General features: G+C 37.3%; 1 protein-coding gene across 2 annotated transcripts in view; it reads left to right on the forward strand.

Annotated features, from left to right (window-relative positions):
• The first annotated feature begins 1369 nt into the window (after positions 1 to 1369).
• FBXO11 (F-box protein 11) overlaps positions 1370 to 17248 on the forward strand; it is a 33390-nt gene continuing 17511 nt past the window's right edge. The window contains exons 1-9 of one of the 2 annotated variants that reach the window (XM_010706482.3): positions 1370 to 1463; positions 2834 to 2961; positions 3068 to 3149; positions 8155 to 8296; positions 9626 to 9755; positions 10685 to 10768; positions 10851 to 10983; positions 16531 to 16637; positions 16724 to 16835. In XM_010706482.3, coding sequence (XP_010704784.1) covers positions 2854 to 2961; positions 3068 to 3149; positions 8155 to 8296; positions 9626 to 9755; positions 10685 to 10768; positions 10851 to 10983; positions 16531 to 16637; positions 16724 to 16835 — 898 coding nt within the window. In that variant the 5' untranslated portion in view covers positions 1370 to 1463; positions 2834 to 2853. Of the gene's footprint in view, positions 1464 to 2833; positions 2962 to 3067; positions 3150 to 8151; positions 8297 to 9625; positions 9756 to 10684; positions 10769 to 10850; positions 10984 to 16530; positions 16638 to 16723; positions 16836 to 17248 lie in introns of both variants that reach the window. The other variant, XM_010706481.3, reaches the window with a different exon arrangement.

Below are 17248 nucleotides of genomic sequence, written 5' to 3' on the forward strand. Positions count from 1 at the left end.
TTACACCACAAATGTATTGACTTAAAATTTTGACAGCATCTGGGAATCATTTCAGCAGGTGTTGTATGAGAGCATTAATATTACACACTTGCTCCCCTGAATTTGTTTAATGGCTTTTATCAGGCAAACGCTTCTACCGTCAGCAGATATTGATAATGCCTTTTATTTATGTTAGTAGATGCAGAAGCCAGTACTGTTGCTCTTCAGTTGGTTTTCTCAAAATGTTTTGGAGGCATTGAGACTGTCATTTTTTCTTTCCTTAAAACAGGACTATGTTTATGTGAGTGTCTCTAGGGGAGAATTTTCAGAATGCTTGCTTAGCACAGAAGGTTTCCAGGCAAAATTATGAGTGTTGTCATGTTACTCCTTTAAGGAGAGGTAACATTAATGCTCCTGCCCTGCTCCTGGGCCTTGCTGCTCGCATCCACGCTTCCCTCAGGTGCCCTCCTTGCTAGCCAGATGGAAGAAGGGAGATTTTAATTCTTCCAGTGCCTGCTGTGAAGTCTGAGTGAATGAGTGCATCTCTTAATGTCATCTGTGCTAGGAAGGTGATCTTTGAGCAGGACTCTTGCCATCCTTCTAAATATGCTGTGAAAAAATGAGTACGTTTCCTTTCTGCTTAGCCAGTCTCTCAGTGTTTCAGCCAAACTGACCTTTACTTCCACGCTACCCCCACAGACTTCTATCTTCTTTGCAGTGGTAATATGTTATATGTTCAGCAGCTTCTGCTGGTTTTCTTTTAAGAACCCAATTGGGGTTTTCCCATTGCCCTTTTCATCACCTACTGAGAGATCAAACCTCTGCGCTTTGATTTTTTTTTTCTTTTGCTTATTATATTTTTCCTGTGTTCCATGGGGCAGTTTTGAACTATTGTATTTACTATGAAGAACAAGAAAAAAAAATATTGCTGTTCTGACATGCCCCATGTTCACTGTGAAATGAGAAGAGGCTTAAGATGCTCGAAATCCCTAAGTAACAGGGATCAGCAACAGAATTAATAATTACTCTATTCGACTGTAGACAGGGAAATATGGGGTGTGAATATAGTGGTGTGCAGTGTTTGAGCGCAGACAGGTGCCAGTCTGGTTGTGAGGGAGCCTTGCTCTGGGCTGCTGCAAGGCCCGTTTCAGACCACAGCTCCCTGCCATGGCTGTGTGTGAGGGAAACTGGGAGCTCTTCTCTCGTAGGCTTTCTCTTCCAGCTTCTGATGCCTTGTGTTTTGCTTGACGACAGTATTTTCTGTCAGAGGTGTCACAAACATGTAAAATTCCATGGCTGAATCATGGGGGTGCGGTCAGTCACCTAGTAAGGCATCAACAGCCTCCAGTGGGAGCACAATGCCAGAGCTGTGCTGGCCTTGTCACAGGGACATGCACTGCAGGTCATGTATTGATATTTCTCTGTGTAATGGATAAACATTCTTCAGAGACAGACAAGTCCTCCACTGCTAGTGGGTCTGTCAAGTAAGTAACGGGGGGGCAGAGGGTAAGTAAGCTAGTCTAGTTTAACTTGGGAGTTTTGTTATTTTAAAAAAATGTTCAAGGTTTCACTCGCTGTGCTCAATCTCATGTTGCTGCAAGCAAAAAGGTGGAGTTGGAGAAGAACAAGAAGGCACTGAGATAACTTTTTCTTCAGACTTTTGTTGGTTAGGTGTCACTAGCATAGCAGCTTGGGCTATGACAGGGTGCATAAACCTACGTAAATGCAATTTTCTTACAATTTATATTTGGGGAAAAGAAGCTCGTGAGATTATTATCTGGAAAGGTAGAGAAAGAATAGTTTTAGAACTTTTTTTTGTGTGTGTGTTTTATTAGTATGGACTGTCCTAATACTTGAAGGATGCAGAGTATGTGTTTTTGCTATGGTGGTTTTGTTTAGTTTTGTCTTTTCATGCTAATACTTTCAAGAAAACTGCTTATTCTACAGTATTGCTTTTCTGGCCATCACTTGTACATCATGTTTTATCCAGTTCAAAAATGAAAAAGCATTAAAACTAAAAATAAGTCTGATTTTTTTCCCCTACAGTTATGTATCTGCAGAAAGTACAGCTTTTACTTTAGCAGAAAACAAGGTTTTGATTTATTTTCTTGAGGACTTTTGTATTGGTCTTTGTGAAATTATTGTAATTGCATTATGCAATCCTAGTTGTAGGATGTCTGACAATAAACAATCCCTTGCTTTGCTGGATATGTTGCATAATTAAAAATACATATAATTTTACATATAGGAATCAAAAGTGGTAAATGAATATCTTAAATTGGTATCACACTTTCTGCGTTTCCTCCCCTCTTTAAAGCTACTTCGTGTTCTGTCTTCCTATTCCATTTTACCAAAGGATTTGTATACTGAAGTATTCCTGAAATATTTTGGAAAAATCTGCCATGAGTTTTAAAGTAAATGCCCTATTTTCTAAGGCTTTTCTTGATAACCTCAGTTTAATAGCAAAGCTCCAGTGGTCCTTGTTACAATAGTTTTACAGAGATAAAAACCTTGAGCTAATGGGGTGATGAAATTAGTATAGTGAATAACATCTGCAAATAAAGTGAAACCCTATCTTAATCACTTCTCTTAAAAAAAAAAACAACATAGCTTGTGGTATAGCTGCTGTTTATGTGTGTTGAACATAGGTTAATTCATTTTTGCTTTTAATGTGCTTCTTAATGTGGACACAGCATTCGTAAAACTACATTTTGTCAAATATTCCCTGTGCTTTAGCACTTTTCCTACCCTTGCCTGACTGGGTGCATTTATCTAAGAATCTGTGGGTTTTATGGTATAAAAAAACATCCTACAATTCTAACTGACAAACCTTTTTTGTTGCTGTTATTGACAGATGATGATGTACCTGCAGATATGGTTGCAGAAGAATCAGGTCCTGGTGCACAAAATAGTCCATACCAACTTCGCAGAAAAACTCTTCTACCTAAAAGAACAGCTTGCCCTACAAAGAACAGTATGGAGGTAACTTGATTTGGTTTCAACTGTGAAGTAGTACTTGTCTCAGAATAGGCAGCGCTTTCTATAATTTACCTAATGACCAAATGAATTCTGATTTATTTTGTTAAAGGGTGCCTCCACTTCAGCTACTGAAAACTTTGGTCACCGAGCTAAACGTGCCAGAGTATCTGGAAAATCCCAGGATTTATCAGGTAATAACTGTACAAAGATTAGGGGGCAAAATACACCTTTGATACCCGCCCCTCTCCCCAACTTTTTTTTTCTTTTCTCCAACTGAGGAACTTCAGTAAAAGGACAACTAGAAGCTTGTTCTGAGCTTCAGATTTGGAACCTTGGTTTTAGTCTGACTTTAGAATCTGGTCCCTAGTACAGATTTTTATTTCAAACCTTCCATTTTACATCCCCTCCTACATGCTATCGTTCTATCTTTGAATTTCTGTAGCTATTTAAGAATCTTTTAACCATAGGTTTGTATACTTGAAATGACCAAAACCAAACATCAGCTTGTAATTTTACTTCCAGTTTCATTTCCCAATCTGATACTGAAAGCATGGTGCAAAGTCTTACTATCATAAGCTCAATTTCTCTCAACAGTTTGTGATTTTCCTTCAAGGTTGTTCGCTTCTGATACATTTTTCATTATGCTCTTACTGACCTCCTTACTTTATTGATGTGGGTAATTTTGTATAAAATCCTCACACCTTACACGACACTTAAAAGGGAATTTTCCACGTGTTTGCTGCATGTTGCTTTTGTTGCATTACTGAGCTCATTTGGGCAAGGTACTGGAATTGTGGAGGCTTCTCCACCATGGAATTGTAAACTGTTTTTTGTAATTGTACTCTTGAGATTGTATTGAAACCAGTCACAGCTGGACAAGGGAGTGTTCTTGTCAAACTATTTGCTATTAATATCTCTCACAATATGGATGATGGCTACTCTTTTTATTTTCCCTTCGAGTTTTCTGAGTTGTGACTCTAAATTTCTGTCAATGCAAATTGCTACAATATTTTCTTGTCTTTTTGTTGTTGTTGTTAGCATAGATAATGGTAGCTATTGTGACTGAATAAGCATGAGATTTTCTGGAATATCATGAGTGGAAATGGTATGTTATCATTTGGAACAAATAGCTGTTTGCTTAAGAACTGTAGATGAAATGAAGGTGTGGGTCTAGTAGTGCAGGGTTATGTCTGGGCAGAGAACCATTCTTCCTTGTATGGACTCTGAGAAGTGCTTTTGAGTGTGTCCATCTGGGTGAGAATCAGAAGCTGAAGAAGGTTATTCCTAGTTTTCATCCTTATTTCAGAACAACTGCTGCTCTGAAATAGTTGCTATTTCGAAATTTTAATGTGCTCTTCCTGAAAATATTCCAAACTTATTTTTGATTATTTCAAGTTTTGACATATTTTTTTTTTTCTTTTCTCTGGAACTCAGTCCCCAAATAGTCCTGGTGCTAAAGGATAGTGGCTTCCAATCTTGAGATAGGAAGACTAATGAATATAGTCATCTTGAGAAAGTCACACGTTACAGCAAACGCGCAAATCACTTCACTTGCACCCTTTTCAGTAGAATAATACGAAATGAAGAAAATAGAAGTTTAGACAAGAAAAAATATTATTGAGCTGTGTTTCTTACATGAGATGCATAAGCAAATTTTAAATTCAGTACTGTTCTGACTGTCTCCTTGTATCAACTGAGCTGTAAATGTCTGCTTCCGCTGTGATCTTTCAACCTTCAGTACCACTTGTCTTCTGTTCTCTTCCTTTTTGTTTATTATTGTGCAGGGCTTTTTTTCCTCTCATGCTACATCATATATTTGCATTTTCATTTTATATTGGGTAGTTGATGCCTTTTAACCATCTTTGGAAGAATTGAGTTCAGAGACAATTAGCTTCTTTTTTTTTCTCTGAACTCGAGTTGCAGTACATACAGAAACTCTAGGTTATTGGATCATTTATTGATTATTCCATACATCAGATAAGTCCGTAGCCTGTGGCTCACAGAACTTACTACCTTTTTGATTTTTTTTGCCTTTTCCTAAAGATTTATATCCAAAATCACGTATGCCATGTTTTCTGACATCTGTTTCTTAGCAAGAAAATATGTTTACTAACGGCCTCTGTTCAAAGCAAAAGCTGTTAGTCACTGTCCTCACCATTAAATGGACAAAAATTGGGATCCATACAATACATAATTTACAACTCAAGATTCACAGGATGGCATTCTTCACCTTTGTACAAAGGCTAATTCACTTTCAGGCAAGTTTTCCTGCCCTCCATCTTACTAATGCTATACTATCAACAGAAGTATAAATAAAAATTGAAAAATAAAAAGAATTTGAATTGAAGCACATCCTGTGGAAAAAGAGTGATGTAGCCAGCTATGTTTCTGATTTTTAACTTTTTACTATATTATTAATAATCTTTATTAATCTTTAATAATCTTTATTAATAATCATCAGTATTTGAATTGTCATGTTAGAGTAGTGGTCAAGGTTGGTAAAAGCCTCTTAAATTTTGTCTTTTTAAAAATTTACTTTTATTCATACTGACAAAATGAAGGTTAAGTATGAAAGCTTTTCAAGCGCATGGAATAGTGTACTGCTATTCCTGGCAGCTGGAAAACTAACAATTCTGCTTTAGTCACCAGGTAGGGCAATGCAGTTTTAAAGGTCTGTTTTTGTAAACTTCGGAAAAGAACATACCTGCACCTTGCCTCTGACTGAGCAGAAAGGCAGCTTGAGTGTCTTACATCTGAAGGAAGTAAGGTGGAAGTAAGGTAAAGGTGGAAGAGGACAGCAAATACTTGTTAAAAAAAAAAAAAAAAACCTCCATTTTGCAAGTAGTGCCTAATTAAATGCCTTCCAGTTAAAATTACTTGGCAAATTGCAATATGTGATGTTGGTTTTTCCTCAAGAAGAAATTTTTTTTGTGCTGTCAAAGTTGGTTACTATTTCTTCCAGTGACAGAAACACATTTAAATACAGTTTTTTTTATCTTATATTGTGGCCTAGGAAGGAAACAGAAAGAAATTCTGAGCAGTGGGAGACACTATTCAAGTGAACTTCCCCTTTCCATTCAAACTTAGTCAAGTCTTAACTTACATGTAAACGTAAAGGAAGATGAAGTTCTGCAGGCTGTTTAGTCAAGAAACCAATTGTCTAGGGAGGAAGATAACATTGCATGCCTCAAACATTTGTATGTTAAAAGCAGAAGACAGGTCATGGGAGGTCTCTGAGAATATTTACTGTCCTGCGTTCACAACATTATGTTTTAGCTTTTAAGACTGTATCTCCATCTAACTGGAATGCTACCAGAAAAAGATGAATTCAGAAGCAATGCCCAGCAATCCTGTGATGCATTTCAAGGGTAATTGGGACTGTAGAATGAGTTGCTGTTGCCTGTTTGATACAGCAAAAAACTTCAACTCCAGTGGAAAAATACCTTCTTAAAAACCAGCATTTAATGTCAGGTAGCATTTTTGGATGACTCCTGGCTGTACTCACCTCATGAGTTGGCACATGTTCCCTATATCTTGGGTTCTACAAGTCTATCTTGAACATAAGACCTTTCCAGACTACTTGCTTGCACGTCGTTAGTTTTGGTAATCTACTGGCTTCAGCCTGTAAGATTTTTATTATTAAAAATAATAATAGTGCATGGCATTAATAATACTGCTACTGAAAAGAACTGTCTTGCCTGACTTCTGGACATTCATTCCTGTCTCCTTCCTTGCACCCATGCTGGTGGTTCTGTAGCTTGTTAACAAGCTGCACTGAAGAGTTGGTCCAGAAAAATGTAAATTTGGAGGGGGGCAGGTAAGAATGAGGAAGAAGTTCTGGTGATTCTTTCTTCTCTCCATGATCAATACTAGCAACTTAAAAATTTGTTTTGAGAGAGAATAGTGAGACTTTTTTCCTTTTGTACAGCGTTGATTTTTGTTTGACTGGAGTGGTGTGTTTGTAGAGTTTCTGCCCCTCTGTTGTTACTGTTAAGACCAGCAGGGAAAATCGGCTTTTGTGAATCACTTGTTGCACCATTATGTGAATGTCACCCAAGGAACAGGTTTAGGGGAAGTCACTGCAGAGACAACAATGTTTCAGAGTTTCTGCCATCTTGTATATGTGAGGGAGACCTCATTTGGAAACTGTTTTTCTGAATCTAACTCCCTCAAATTTGGTAGTCTTCTGTCTGAGGGTCACTTCAACATTCTCTCTGTAATAGTCAAAATCACAGTTGTATTGCTCCCTTGGTTTAGATGTTCTAGGAAAAAATTAATAATGCAAGGAGCATTACATGGATGTAATTGCATTATGAATATAGCAGAAGCTCTTAATGCCTTGCATACAAATCCACTAAAAGTTGGAAGCTGTTCTGTATGGTTCTGCCTGAGAAAAGATCTTAAAGGCAATAACCAAACAAATGACCTCTAAAAACAGAACTACACTGTTGCAAGGATACCTGCCATGGAAGGTCCTCATGAGAATGCAGACTGCAGATGGCCTTTTTGCTATAAGCTGTTGTATGTGATGTGCACAACGGCAGGGGTATCAAGTGCACTGATGTCTCTGCAAAGCAATGAGAAGAATGCCATATTCTCAAACCTTTCTCAAAAAACACATCATCAGGCAAGACTAGTGCTTCATTTGGCTTCATTTTTATTTTTCTTTTCTAATTTTATGAGAAAACACTTAAGCAGGAGTAAGTAGAAGGATATCTTGGATTTACTGCTTGATGGCTTCCTACATCCCAGGCATATTTCTTCATAATGTGTTTGTTGTGTGGAGGTAGGGAAGTTTTACTAGTATCTTCTTCAGACTGACTGCTTTTGGGTAAATTCCTTTGTTTCAGAATATTTGAACTGCTGATTCTGGTACTGGATCATTATTACATGGATAGTATGGGTTAGTTGAGCCACGGCAAAGCTAATAGTAAAGAGCCAGTGTATCTGAAATACCCTTACTAGCTGGTTTTTGTCAATATATAGCTTCTACCTGACACCAGGGTCAACCATTTACCTAGTTTTATCTTCAAATTTTGAAGATAAAATGATGAAGTGATGAAGGGCACTTAAAATTTGTAATTTTTGAACTGTAAGTTGGAATCTTGCAAGTGGCAAGTTGGCGATGTATTTTGATCAGAATTTGGGCTGCTTAAATATGTCAGTAACCTTACATAAATCACTGTTTAATAGCAGCACCTGCAGAACAGTATCTTCAGGAAAAGTTGCCAGATGAAGTGGTTCTAAAGATCTTCTCCTACCTGCTGGAGCAGGATCTCTGCAGAGCAGCTTGTGTGTGTAAACGCTTCAGTGAGCTGGCTAATGATCCAATTTTGTGGTAAGTGAAAAGCTATTCCTCATTATCTTGAGAAATATAAGCTGTGCTGCATGAGATGCCAGGACAATGGAGAAAATGAACTATTGGTTAGGAACTGCAATTAGTTGCGTTTAAACAAATTGTATTTCAGTATCTCTGGTTTACACAAGCATTATTTGGTTACTTAGAATTTCTGATCAGGCGTGTTAAACAGTAACACTTCTGATTCTCTAGTTGTATAAATACTAGTTAAATAATGACTTTAAAATGCAGTGAGCTATTCCTTCAGCAGCACTCCTTCTGTTCTTCCCCTCTTTAACCTTCTTCACATTTCCATGGGGTTTGTATTTGACTTGAGAAGAAATGCATATCTTGATGTCAAGTGCACGTTGGTCTGGTGTTACATATTTGGGGTTTGGTTTGGTTTCTTTTTCTTTTTTTGCTTGTTTGTTTTAATGTTTGGATACTCTGGTTGTTTTCTGACATATAAGTTCACTCACCCTGGGGTTATTGAGAACGTGGATTAACGGGATCTAAATTAACATTATTTAGTAAGGAAAAGTAGTGTGTTTCATATGCTGGGATTTGTTTTGTTCTTCATTTGTTTTGGGGTAGAGATTAATACTAATAACCGAGTTTGAGTATGGCATCACAGAAGTGCTGTTTTGTTTTGTTCAGGTGAATTTTGATGACATTTTGTTAGCTGAGTTACATTTTCTAAGATTCAGTGGCGTTCTGTAAGGCTAGACCTAATGTCATTCAGCTCAGGCACTGCAACTATTTGTATTCTGACACTAAACAAAACAATCCAGTTGTTTTTTAGCTGGAGCATTATTTTCTTTTAAGCTTGTGTAATCTGTCCAATGATGGAATTTTTCTTGAGATATGGTAAATCATTTGTTCTCTTTGAATGCATTTTTTTCTGCCTTTTTTTTTTTTGTAAGATGGAGAAGAATTGGTGGCACACTTAGTAGTGTTTTGTTGTTCTTATGGTAGCTTTCCTAACTGCTAAAGCACTGCTGCAGTTAATACACAATTAGACACTGATTTCACAAGCAGTGTAGCTTAAAGGAAATTCTCCCTACATTTCAGTTACATGTTGAGAATGTGACCATTTGGATCCTGAAACATATCAGAAGTTATTTTACAAAACCACAGAAGTCAGTCCAGTAGAGAAATTGCTTGGAAGGTGTTTATGTGTTTGGTACTGATCTTTTTCAAATTCGTTGTTGTGAACTATGTTGAATCCTGTTGGGGGATGAAATATATGTGTTTTTAGTGTGGTGTGTTAAAATGAAAGAGGAATGGGTAGTACATTAATTTTGTTCTGTGATTGACACTTCTACTCAGGAAAAGACTGTATATGGAAGTATTTGAGTACACACGTCCAATGATGCATCCTGAAGCTGGTAAATTTTATCAGATTAATCCAGAAGAATATGAACATCCAAATCCCTGGAAGGAAAGCTTTCAGCAACTGGTAACAGTAGTATTAATTTATGCTTCAATTTAAAGGTGATTTATGAAAGTAAAAAATCTTGACTTCTGGAACATAGGTGACCATACAGCAATGATTTGGGTTTTGGAATTGAAAGTAAGTGAGATAGCAAGACTAAGGAGATAGGAGAGATTCCTGTGTTGTTATGCAATAGGGAAATATCTGAAGTTATTTCTTGATTTCAGAGATGTTGTAATCAGGTATATTAAACATGTGCATGCTGATTGTGAGATTCATGCACTTCTTCCTTTAGCAAAAGAAAGATATCACTTGGGCTTAAATAGTGATTTACAGCTGACACGATTGGAGCTAAGCAGATTACTTTAAAGGCATGTGATTGAACCTCTAATCCGAAGTATCAAAACACTGTAGGAATGTCTGGGTGTGATATTTGAAAAATGTAGAAGAGGGAAATAAATAAAATATCAAAATTGATCTGTTACACAATGTGATGTATATTTGCTTTTAAACTTCAGAAGTTCATTAACTAAAACTTGGCAGGTTGGTGCAGTACTAAATCAGATGTGAAGATGTACAAGATTATTTTTTTTCACCGTATAAATGCAATTTGTTTTGTGGTAAGCAGCTACAATCAAAGTATGGAAATAACAGCATTGTTTGTGGGGCACATACACAGCATTTATTGTCACATTTCAGTTCCTTCATAGGCCTCTGGCTGTGTAAGAGCTGGTCACTCTTTTAAGATTCAGACTTCGTTTTTGGTGCTGCCACTTACAATTGAGTGCCTGATGTGGGAAGTCAAATATGATACTTAGATCCTGAAACTAACTGAAAATAGCAAGTACCTTGTTAAGTGATAAACAGATCCCTTATCTGTACCTTCAGGTGTCTGGCTGTGCACTCAGCTCCACCTGTCTGCAACTTACCATAAACTGTTTTCCCTGTTTCAGTACAAAGGAGCACATGTAAAGCCAGGTTTTGCTGAACACTTCTACAGTAATCCTGCAAGATATAAAGGAAGAGAAAATATGTTGGTATGTTTCTAAGCAGTTATTCTTAAGAATATTTATGCACCTCTGCATGGATATCTCTCTGAACTTCTCCCTTTTCTTCTAGTATTATGATACCATTGAGGATGCTCTTGGTGGAGTTCAGGAAGCTCATTTTGATGGACTTATCTTTGTTCACTCTGGTATATATACTGATGAATGGATATATATTGAATCTCCAATCACCATGATCGGTGCAGGTATTTAAACTGAGAACATTTTTGTCTCAAGGCATGACTTGTGTTAACTACTGCCTTTGTTACAAAGATATTCTGGTGTATTAAGTATCTGGTATAAATGCCAGTCTTTCTTCATGGGCTTAGTGAAATAATTATTTTCTGTACAAAAAATTGTTGATGCTTCAGACCAAAGTACCATCATCTGCTTGTTAGTTCTAGGAATAACTTTTTATTTTATTAGGAGAAAAATTGAATTTGTCAGGAGGTATATTCAGTTAGGACTCCAATTGAAATTTTCAGGTGGTTCATATGAAATTTGTTTATATATAACTTATCTCCAGAGTAGAACCCAGCAGTGGGAGCAAGACCAAATTAGTATCTGTCCCATTTTCTTCAGCATTATAATTTCATCTCGAGGAAGGAATGAGAACATCTAGCAGAAAGATTCTGAGACTAGAGGTTCTTTCTCTGTTCATCTCCCAGCTGCTCCTCTAAAAAAGAATCCTTTATGGAGAAGATCTATTCTGAAAGTCTTGGGGAGTTAATACACAATAATTCACCTGTCTGTAAATTGTGGTGCTAGAGTAGCTGTTTGCTTCTTTGTTCTTACTGTGAGCATACTAATCCTGAGTAACACAATTGAGTGGTAAGAATTTAAATTCTCTTTGTTTGGTAGAAATTTTTGTTAAGAGGTCTTGAACTTCTTGCTTCTATGGTGACCGTAAGTCAGTTTTCATCTCTGTGCATTTTTTGAGATTAAAAAAAAAATATGTATCTCCTAAAGTGTTTTATTTGCTCTGACTACCAACTGTCTTGTTCCAGAGTGAACCTCTTTCTGGCACTTCCTGCCTGGGTGTTGTAATCTTGGAGGGAGAACTGTTTTGACCATATGAGGCAGATAGTTCCACTGTTAGTCTTAAAACTGGCTCCTGCAGATCAGCAAGGTGCATCTGAATTACTGTGTTAGTTTGTCAGTTCAGGGCTGTGCTAATAGTACTGAGTGTGCTGAACTTCCCACTTACAGTACGTAAGTTTGTTATGGAGAGGTTTTGGAGCACGAACTGAATTCCTTTTGGATGAGACTAATCTAAGACATGTTCCTGGAATACACTTGCTGCACTCTAGCAGTCAGTGTGCATTCAGTCAAAGGGACCAGACTAGGACTAATCCAGAGTCACAGTTGCTTCTTCCCTGCCTGTTCTGCAACAAACATGGTGTGGGTGTCAGCTCCTCAGCACTGAGGCGTTTAACTCTGTAGTTCCACTCCTGGAATGCTGCAGTGCTTGCCAAATGCAGGCACAGCCTTGGAGAATTAACAAAAATACTGACCTGGCTTCTGTTTCAGTTAGAGGGTGACAGTAATAGATACTAGGGCAAGAGTCATACTCTTTCAGTGCTTAAAATCCAGATCAGACTGGATCGGCTCTGTTCTAAGATATTTTATATCTCAGTTTCTAGATGAAATTTGGAAGGACATCCTTGATACCTGTTTACGCTTCTGCATACTCTCTGGCTTCTCTCAAGAAAGACCCTCTGCTACAGTAATTCTCTGGAATTATCTTCAGTTATTCAGAAAATCAATTTTATATGCAGGTCTTTGAAAGCAAGAGATCTGCATTGTGTATTTTTGTAATTGAATAGCTGTCTTGGGAAGCAAAATCTCCAAAAGTAAACCAGAAATACATGATGTATTTGTTTCAGTTTCTGGCACTGCTGTCTCTTCACCTTATCAGACTTCCTACGCTAAATGGTCAGTGTCTTTGTAGAGGGAGTCAATCTTAAATTGTCTGGAAAAGAAAGCAAGTTAATGTGAAGCACTAAGCCTTGGAGATCTGCCTCTTTCCAGTTCAGTCTTTGCTTTTCAGAATGGTAGGGCCAAATCTCTTTTCAATTTGTTATCAGTCTTCTTTAATGATTTCTTCTGTGGACTTGTGAAGAAGTGCAGCATTTCTAGAAAGGCAAACCTCAAACTCTGGAGTTTTGTTTTCTCAAATAAGAAAAATGCTCTTACAGAATAGTGCCTAGTATTCTTGATTTGTTCTTTTGTTTAATTTTGGTGTTTTATTTTGTTGGATCTAGGTAAATGGCGGTGGTTTGCAAAGAAGCCTTTGGAGAAATTATCACAGTAATAACATCAGAATATCCTGGGTTGGAAGGAACCTAAAACGATCTTTAAGTCCCAACTCCCGGCTTCATACTAAAGCCAGAAAGTTAGTTAGAAACTAACTAAAAATTAAACCCTATGTCTAAGAGCATTGTCTAAACACTTCCTTAACTCTGGCAGGCTTGGTGCTGTGACCACTGCCATTGACTGACTAGCACTCCCACGTATCATTGGCCTTTTTGGCTATCAGGGCACACTGTTTATTCATTCAGCTTGCCATCAACTGAAACCTCCAGATGCCATTCCACAGAAGTGCTCTGCAGCCTCTCATCCTCCAGTCTGTTCATTCATCCAGAGTTGCTCCATTCCAGGTGCAGAGTCCAGAATCTAGACCTGCTTTTGCTAAACTTATGTGGTTGGTGATTGCCTAGCACTCTTAATTTGTGAACATCTCTGCAAGGTCTCTACTCTTCAGGGATTCAACAACTCTTCTTAGCCTAGTATCATCCACAAACTGGCTTTGTTTGTATTTGAGTCCTGCATCCAGGCTACTTTTGAAAACATTAAAGAGAACTTGCCCTAAAATAGATCCCTGAGGCACCCCACTAGTGCCTGATGTAACTCAGCTTACTATAACCATTTGAACCCAACCTACATTATGTACTTGGCTAGCTGTATGCTGGACATTTTGTCCAGAAGGATACTGTAAAAGAAAATACCAAAAGCTGTACTGAAATGGGAAAAAAATAAAATAACAACATATACTCCCTTCTCTTGGTCAACTAAGTGGGTGACCTTGTCATGAAACAAATTATTATTAACATGGCTTTTCTGAACCATCAAGTAGGAAGCAAGAGTAGAAGTCCTGTTCTGATGCATCTATTTCAGTGGACAGAAATGCCTATTAACTTCTTAATAAATAAATGATATTTTTTAGGATTTGGAGGGGAGGACATGGGAGAGAAGTAGGTGGAGTCAGCTATATGCAGGAGTGCAGGCCTTCTGTGGAGTTCTCATGTCACTCAAGATGGCAAAACTCCTCTTAACTGCTTCAGCAGTTATCCATATATGTATCTTTATCTGAAAGTCTTAATTGATTTCTTTTTTTGCCCTGTATTTTGGGAGATAGGGCTTTCATTTTTCTGCTTGATTTAAATAATGTGCAGATAAGTGAAAAGGGAATTATTGAAAGATTTTTCCAGTAAAGAAAAAAGAGTGGCAACAATAAGAACAGTAACTGTAATTTTAAGGATAGTAAAATTTAAAATGGTAAAGAGTGTCACAGTTAAATACTTTTTGTGTTCAAAAAAGTCCTTTCATAGCCTGAACTCCTTTTCAGGTACCTGTTCTGCATCTTCGAACTGGAAATACGTTTGACAAATTCAGTGCTGTGTTCTTCATTATGGATTTTTTAGAGTTCAGAATCTAGGAGGATCTCAGCATATTGCCTGTTATGATTGCTGAGGGTCTTAGCAATTATTTTCTGCAGAATCTGGTGTTATTTGCTGTTAATGCACTGAAAACTGAAATCGTTTTATACATTTTTAGAAATTAAAGAACTCTGATGCTACATCCAGTTAAGTTTTTAATTGTTTAATTTATTTTAAAAAATGGGCAGTCTCTTATTCATAGGCTTTCTGTTAAACTGTTTCTAAAATAGTTTCATTTGGGGCCCTTATACTGTAGTCAAACTGATCCTGTGAAATGTTGACTCTCTTAGACTTGGCAAATGGTCTTATTTGCTTGATTATAAAATTAATGGCCCTTTTGTTTGTCTTTTCCCTTTCTTACATTGGTTTATCTTTTCTAAGGTGATCTGAGCCAAAAATTGAAATAGAGATATTTCTCTGAATAATTATTTTGCAAAGATTCAGCAAGTTGGAGCATAAAATTTCTTTGATTCATTTAAAATGAAACCAGTGCTTAAATAAGTCCCCTTCCCTTTTAAGCCTTTTCCTGGTGGATGATCTGAACATACTGGTCTTCCTAATTGGCATGTTCCATAATGGGTGTTCTGGGACCACCCAAACTCAGAACTGTAGGTTAACTCTTGTGCTGAGTGGAAGGAGATACCTGTAGTGAACAGCATGTGAGTGCACGGCTGTGCGTACCAGTGCATTTACACTGTGGTGAAAAAACATCCAATAGATACGTTACCAGGCTGCACAAAATTGTTTTGTATGGTGTTACAGAGCCTCTTTTAGTTATTGTCTGGTAGTGTGTGAATAGTGGTATGAAGAGCTAGACTACCTTAAAACATTTGCTGTAGTGAAAGCAGAGATCTGGCTTTTAGATAGTGAGAACAAGCTGGATAATGATGTAAATATTGCTTCATTCTGACTGGCACCTTTCTGCCTGAGTGATAAAGAACAGGACATACTACTTGTCTCTTCTGGTGTCAACAGACAACAGAAAAATCTGCTGGTGAGAAATCCTGTGCATAGGCTCTTCAATAAAATAGAAAATTGAGGGCAAATCTGTCTGTATTTGCATATCTCTTGTTTCGAAATTGATTGCAACTCTCAGCCATTCCCATAACTTATTTGCTATAATTTGTGAAACTTGAATGTTTGCATTTCATACACTGAGGAAGGATTGCTCTAGCTTGCATATTTAATGTGCAGTTTTGAATTAAACAGTCTCTGCTTGTGAATGAGTATCACTGTAAATTTACACCATTCTTAGGACTGTTGTTAACTTGTGCTCCCTCTGCTGGCTTTTGCAGTCCATACGTAAGCGTGTTCTGCCTTTGGCTTAAGGATGAAAATACAGCAGAGCCTTGCTGTTAATGTGGGAAATCAATCTGCAGATTATGGGAACGTGGAAATGAACTATTTTGAAACCTTCTGTATGCTTTCAGAAGTAGAGCTCAGTCTTGTTGTCCAAGATTTTCTTGTAAATAATAATGAAGAAACCACTTCAACTCGGAGAGGTGTTGAGAGTCATTGCTGATTACTGAGGTCATAAGCAGATTACTAATTTGTTGTATAAATTGGTTTAAATTAGTGATGAAATGTATGTATTCATGTTTAAGAAAAGAGTTTAAAATACCAAACTAAGCTATATTTGGTTAGAGAATTACAGTGCCTCTAGACTAGAATCTGGGTTTGTTGAACCCAATGTGTCGTTTTTATACAGAAAGTGTGCTGGTATTTTGCACCTAGTGGTTTTTTTCCTTGTACAAATGTTCAGTTTATGCCTTATTTTATTGAGGAGCTATTTTCCCAGATATTCCAGCAAACTAGAAGTCAGAAAAACTAGCTCCTTATAAGAGAAGATTTTCTTAAGCTGCTAGATATTGAATTGGTACAAGATTGTTAGACTGCTTTTTTCATCATCTCTGAAATATTTATGTGATACCAAGATTTCTACCTTCCAGGAATTCTGTTGTTGCCTTGAACAGAATTCTTTGAGGACCTTTTTTCACCAGCATATGCTAAAAACTTAGATTTCATGTTTTGCAGCTCCTGGAAAAGTAGCAGATAAGGTTATAATAGAAAACACTAGAGATTCCACCTTCGTTTTTATGGAGGGTTCTGAAGACGCCTATGTTGGATATATGACAATCAGGGTAAGAATCTGAAACTTGAGTGGAGCTTTTAATAATCTCATTTTAATGCCTGAGCCAATAGATAAATACTCATTTTCCTTTTTCAGTTCAATCCTGATGACAAATCTGCTCAGCACCACAATGCACACCACTGCTTAGAGATCACCGTGAACTGCAGTCCAATTATAGATCACTGTATTATTCGAAGTACTTGTACAGGTTAGTGGGCTTTTTATTGTTTGAGATTGACACTGCTTAACACTGACTAATCTAACCTGAGTGCGTGAAAGCAGCACACAACTTGTGACTAATGTTGACATGTTTTCTTTTCTTTTTTGTGCAGGTATTCATTACAGAGCTTTAAACTTCTTTAACTTTCAGTGACATTATTATCAAGATATGGGTCCAGAATTTTTGCTGTCATGTATACTTGGCCTTCCATTTGAGTCACTGTGGACTCATTAGGCAGTTAGTTTAAAACCTGAACAGTCACAGGAGAGTGTTTATATAAAACTTACTTGTTTCTGGTTTGCATAATTGTAGCTGGCAGGAGACAGCATTTGAGGGGGGTGTATGTGGGACTTTTACATTAGATTCATTACAGCGTGCATTGTTGGAATTTGATGACATTA

This window comes from Meleagris gallopavo, chromosome 2, assembly GCF_000146605.3.
Source record: "Meleagris gallopavo isolate NT-WF06-2002-E0010 breed Aviagen turkey brand Nicholas breeding stock chromosome 2, Turkey_5.1, whole genome shotgun sequence".
NCBI classification, from domain to species: Eukaryota; Metazoa; Chordata; class Aves; order Galliformes; family Phasianidae; genus Meleagris; species Meleagris gallopavo.